Source organism: Atta colombica, unplaced genomic scaffold (genome assembly GCF_001594045.1).
Source record: "Atta colombica isolate Treedump-2 unplaced genomic scaffold, Acol1.0 scaffold250, whole genome shotgun sequence".
In the NCBI taxonomy this organism is placed as follows: Eukaryota; Metazoa; Arthropoda; class Insecta; order Hymenoptera; family Formicidae; genus Atta; species Atta colombica.
Window position 1 is genome coordinate 167042 of NW_017259349.1, and position 6213 is coordinate 173254.

Genomic DNA, 6213 nt, shown 5'->3' on the forward strand with positions numbered 1-6213 from the left:
CGTGCGTGTATGTCTATTGTATTATCGTTACATAAAGCAAGATTTTTCATTCATTAAATATCTAATCTGGAACGCTCTTTAAATTTTAAAGATAAAAATAAAGAAAAAAACAGAAGCAAAGAGAATTAGAAAAAGAGAAAAAAATATAAGAATATTATAATACTTGGACTGAACATATTCACTCACATGATTTCAGATTGAAAAGACAAAATGCAGGTCATTCTTCTCATTGTATTAAGCATGTGTCGTTTTATTTCAATATAACTGACCTATTCACTATACAATTTATCTTCCAATTAAAACAGATTTCTTTGCCACTAAGGCTTCTAATGCTGTATATGCACGTATGCTCGCTGATGGGATACTCTAAAATGGATCGAACAATATGTGATCCATCCAAGGGACTTACAGTTCTTTATATATACGAACCTTTCTCTCGCTTTATGAGAATACGTAACGTACAATTTCACAAGGACGCATGATCTATAATCATTTCACGAAAGATGCTATTCGTAAGGACGTCTTGCTCTCCAGATCAGGAGAATTGGAAAAAGGAAATTGGTACCAGTTTATGCTGAAAGAGGCGGTCGTCGTTTTTTAATTCCATTTTTTTTCTAAATAACGTAACTATGGAAATCGATAAGTTCTAAAGGAAAATTGGTATCTATAACTCGAATTATTTCCAGATACGTGTTACAACACAGACTAATCTATATTAGACATACTATCTATATATAATGATAGAATTTATTCACATTATTATTATGTATTCACAATTATTACATCGAGTATAAAAATATTATACTCTGTCCATCTGACAAGAATTACACGCAATTAAATAATACCTTCGGATTCATACAGTATTGCTCATGGCGTACGATTTTGTGCAACATTACAACTATATTTTCCCTCTGTTGCAAAACGCTCACATTTTTTTTGCACCGCCTCTTCCTGCTAAACAAAAAAGAAAAAAAAAAAAGAAAAAAAGAAAAAATACGGATATTGTATATGTAAAAACAAGATTTGAGGAGGGAGAAACAAGAATGAAAGAGACAGAGAAATAGAGAGAGACATATCGCGCTTCTATCAAATGACGTTTAACATTAATAGAAAGGATTATTAACGGCATAATTTTACAAAGTTACGTCAGTGAATTTTTCGAAGCTAAAGGACCCCGGACAGGGTTACCTATATCTTTTCTTGTATAAAGGGATGCGCCAGAGCGTGATTCACAGTGATTCTTTTCCCTGCATCCAACATCAATGTTCGTTCCAGCAAATCCTTCAGTTGTCCGACTTTGCGATTTTGTTCCGGTGGTAAAGAATTTCCACCGAGTTCTGCGCTGAGATCTCGAGTGGCTGGTAACGTCGACATTACAACGACTTTTTCCTGGAAAAACATACTAATCAGCAAATATTGCACGTATGGCAAATATTTATTTTCATAAATAAATATAAAGAACATTACGGTACAGCGTTGTCAACTGATACGTTGTATTTCTTCTGTTTCCACATTCCGCGCATAAAGTAACATTATTTACAGTGCTGCGTTGCGCGACTTAAGATTTAAGATTTTATCATAGCAACTTAAGATTTTATCATGGAAAATAATAAAATAGACTCACCCGTTCAGTAACTTTATCAACTTCGTGATATAGAAAATTGCAGTTGCTGTCAAAATGCTGATCCTTGAATGATCCTTTTCTAATTAGCTTGTTTGGCATTTTACCCTTTAGATCCATGAAGTATTTTAACATTTGATTATTCGTTTTCCCCGAAAACATTATTTTTCCCGTGTATAATTCATATATGGTACATCCCACAGACCACATATCAATACCAAAATCATATGGTATACCAAGAACTAGAAAATAACGATATTACTTTCGATTCTAGACATTCGATTCCAGATACAATTTCATTTTTTCAATATCAGCCCAAATTCAGCCCAAACTAAATTATAATACACATATATCATAAATTTTTTTTGGTTTTCAGTAAAATAATATATGTTATGATAATGTTCAATTAGCCAAGTTTTTTTATTGCAAAATATTTATAACTATACATATGCGTACATAGATGAGAGCGCGCACATACACATCTTACGATTCTCATTAAACTGCCTATTTCAGTTTAGCGCAAAATGAAGTCGAAGCTAATACTTGCGAAGTCGTTGTACGTAGTTTACTAAGATTGCCAATCAAGCATTGCGAGATATAAATCATTAATGTAACACGGTCAAAATATAAATAGAGATATCGATAGAATGTAACATAGTCGAAGATTAACAATGCTAATGTACATATCGTTAATTAAAAAGATGTTATACATGTTTTACATCTGCATATATTGGAAACAATCATGGTAATATACGACATTGCTTTCGCGTATGGACATGGAAAATTGCGTTTATAAATAATATTAATATTATTTGAAAAATCCTCTATCATTTTGCAATTTTCATAGTAGTTACTGAGGTATTAGTAAAGATCGCTAAATAGCACGAAACCGCCAAATACAGACATGTGACGAGATAGGATCATGATAGAAGAAACTTCCATCATGTTTTCTATCACAGAATTAAACAAGATTAAGATTCTGCCATGGTTTATTACAAGCGATCTTGGCAACGCATGAGCAGCGAAAGAAAACACTCTCTCTGTACTAGACGGTTGCATGTCAATCATGGGCGCCCACTATAGTATAGGCTGTGTTCCAAATTAATTGCTGACGCTGAAAATGCTATAGTTTACGTTTTGTGCACTATAGGTATTCAGTACTAATAGTAAATTTTGGAACACAGCCTATACTATAGTGGGCACCCATGATTACTAAGAGCGGTCATGTCGCATGTTTGCGTTTGGCAATACGACTGCCAAGCAGATATACACTTATTCAGATCTTTAAAAATTAATATCAGTAACTGACTACATTTACACGACTCGATTTACGCCGAAGCTAATAACATCGATGTTATGAAACTGGCTAATCATAGTTGTTCCTCTGAAGAATAGAACGACTGTGATTGATCAATTCATAAAATCATAAAATCGAGTCATATGTAAGATAGTCCATGATGTGAAAATTGCAAAATAATAGAGGACTTTTCGCGCGCGATTCAGTTTAGTCCACTTTATCTACCCATGAATGATTGTTACATTTAATATCAAATACTCTATATACATATATACATATTTTTGATAATATATGTACATATGAAAAATCGAATAGCAATTAGATTTTGTAAATACTTACTAATTTCAGGTGCACGATAAAACCTTGAAACTAAGTATGGTGTTATTTCATTTTCGTGGGCGTGTGATGCGGAGCCAAAATCACAGAGTTTCAGCACTAGTTTGCTTTCACTGACTAGAATATTATCCGGTTTGATGTCAGCATGCAGAATATTCGCACGTTTTAATAACTTTAGTGCTAGAAAAAGTTGCTGCGTATACGATCTTACCGCTTTAACGTGTAAGCCAACGTCTTTGCCATATTTCTTTAAAACCTGTCCAACATAATTATCGCGATTTAATCGTTCTAGATATTGTAAATTTTATACGAATAAAAATATATACATACCTCTCTTAAATTCATAGCTAAAGGTTCAAAAACCATACACAAATGATTTTTGTGAAAAAAATGCCTAAATAGACGCAAGCAATGAAATCTATCTTCCGGATCAGCGTCATTCAGCTTTCTAAGAATTTCTAACTCCTTTAAACCAGTTCTGTGCCTGTAAGAGTGAAAACAATATTATATATTGCAATCGATTCAAAATCGGAAATGTTGTATTAAGCTTACATTATTTCATTGTTCCTTATAATCTTCACAGCTACGTCCAAATTTCCTCTAGCGCTATCTCTTGCTCTTACTACATTACTAAATACTCCTTGACCTGTATATCCATAAACTACGTATCGTGCATCTAGTGTTTCTCCAACACGCACTCTGAGAAACAAATTATATATCGTTTTTATTAGTTTTCAAGCTGATCATTAGTTTTTAAATTAAAACAATGACGGAGGACAATATATAACTAACCGATAATATCCTTCGGCATCGTCCCAATTATCTGTCAAACTAGGATTATCTGGTCCTCCTTGACGTTTTCCTTCAAGTGTAGGACTCTGGATAATAAGACATTTAAGGTAAAAGATAATAAGATTTAGAGAACAAAAAATAAAATAAACATATTAATAAAGAGAAAAGTTAAATAAAATAAAACATACATTAAAATCACCAATATTATCTGCTTCTGCGAACATGTCCCATTCGTTCGATTTTTTTGAAGTTTGCTTTTCTTCTTGTTTAAATCTTTCAGACATTTTGATAGTTTTGTCAGGTTCATTAAGTGGTGTATCTTCAAATCTGGACTTTCTTTTTTTGGCTGGAGGCGGAAACTCTAGTTTTTCTGTGGGCAGTGGTGGAGTATGGCTCTCCAAAACAGATTCATTATTATTAGATGGTATATCTACAGATTTTTGTGATATATTAGATTGGCTTTCTGGAGAACCAATAACATTAATGTCGGCAGACATATTTGAATCTTCATTTGGTCCACTTAATCTCTGTAGAGAGAAAAAGATATGCATTGTAATTATGATCAATAATCAAGTAATATGTATTTAACGGATATATGACATTGATGAAAATATTACTTTGAGCAATTCTTCTCTTTGTTTTCGTCGACGTTCTATAATAGCTTCTTCATCCTCCTCTTCTTCGATATCGATATCTTTGATGTCCTCTTCACTCGAACTATCTGAATGTTCTACTTTGAGACCTTCCGATAAAGAATCCTTATACTTATCATTACGTTCTCGCTTGCTATTTCTGTCTCTATCCTTCTCACGATCTCTAACATGATCCCTGACTTGTTTGTCTCGATCTCTACGACTTCGAGAAGGAGATCTGGATCTTTTATACCGATCATTTCGTTCTCTTTCTGATCTGTTTCGAGTAAGGCTACGTGATCTTCTTATAGTACTGCGAGATCGATCTTCGATACGATGATCGTGATAACGGATATCTCGTCGATCACGACTACTGTCATGTCGATCTCTATTCCCATACCTATCTTTGCTTTTGCTATCTCTTTTGTCGCGACTAGCATGACGACGAGGCTCTCTACTAGATAATCTGTCACGACTGCGTCGATCGTGACTAATGTGACGATCTCGGCTGTTTTGACGTTCGCGACTTGCCAATCTGTCGCGACTTTTGCTATCTGAACTTTTTGTTTCGTTATTAGTTTTTGAACGAGAAGATTGCTCTCGTTTTCGATTTTCTTCTCTATATACATCAATTGTTAATATAATACTATTTTAATATACATATTTTTTATTAAGATAAATTACATTAAATAACGAATAATAGAACAAAACGAATAGTAATAATAATAATAATAATAATAATAATAATAATTTTCCCCACTTACCGTCTGTCTGATTCTTTTTTCCGTGTCTCATCTCTTCTTGATAGATCCTTACGTCTCTGCTGATCATCGTCAACTTTTCTGTTGGATTCATCTTTTCTCGTTTCTTCTTTCTGCCTTTCACTAGTTTTTCGCGAAGATCTGTCATCTCTTCGAATTTCTTCTCTTTTTCCTTCTTCTTTAAAGCGGATTTTCTCATCTCTTTTCCTGTCAAAATCTCTCTTCTTATCTTTATGCTGTTCACGAATTTTTCTGTCTCTAGTCATATCAACTATAACACGTCTTTCGGTTTTTATCACTTTCTTACGTTCTCTACTGCCTGATTTACTTCTACCTCGTTTCTTCGGTAGTATATCATTAGTATCGCTATCATCTTCCACAAGTATTACATCAGGCGTTTCCGTCATTGTTTTTGTTTCTTCTTCTTCCTCTTCTTGTAACTCTTTATCTTCACCCTTTTCAGATTCATCCGAGAGATATTGTACTAAACATGCTTGCAATCGTTCCTACACATTATACAATACAATTACAGTAAGTAAATGAAAAGTGGAACTCATGAAAAATATTTCATTATTACTGGATTATGCATCAAATGTATATACGCTGTGATGTATTTTAAAATTATACACAATATATATTCATAAATATCTAGTCACACATGTTTTGGATTAGGATTCTGAATAATATTTTTATATAATTAAGACTACGCTATATTGTACACATACTATAAATATATATGCACTATAAATATATATGCAATAGTATATATATATA

At 33.1% G+C, this 6213-nt stretch overlaps 1 protein-coding gene across 2 annotated transcripts in view; it reads right to left on the reverse strand.

The window, feature by feature from the left end:
• LOC108688974 (serine/threonine-protein kinase PRP4 homolog) overlaps window positions 1-6213 on the reverse strand; it is a 9083-nt gene that overhangs the window by 1733 nt on the left and 1137 nt on the right. The window contains exons 4-13 of one of the 2 annotated variants that reach the window (XM_018195547.1): window positions 5443-5945; window positions 4664-5297; window positions 4235-4573; window positions 4047-4132; window positions 3807-3953; window positions 3585-3738; window positions 3258-3510; window positions 1625-1863; window positions 1189-1389; window positions 828-954 (exon numbers count right to left, since the gene is read on the reverse strand). In XM_018195547.1, the coding sequence (XP_018051036.1) occupies window positions 1189-1389; window positions 1625-1863; window positions 3258-3510; window positions 3585-3738; window positions 3807-3953; window positions 4047-4132; window positions 4235-4573; window positions 4664-5297; window positions 5443-5945 (2556 nt within the window). In that variant the 3' untranslated portion in view covers window positions 828-954. Of the gene's footprint in view, window positions 1-827; window positions 955-1188; window positions 1390-1624; window positions 1864-3257; window positions 3511-3584; window positions 3739-3806; window positions 3954-4046; window positions 4133-4234; window positions 4574-4663; window positions 5298-5442; window positions 5946-6213 lie in introns of those variants that run through there. The other variant, XM_018195546.1, reaches the window with a different exon arrangement.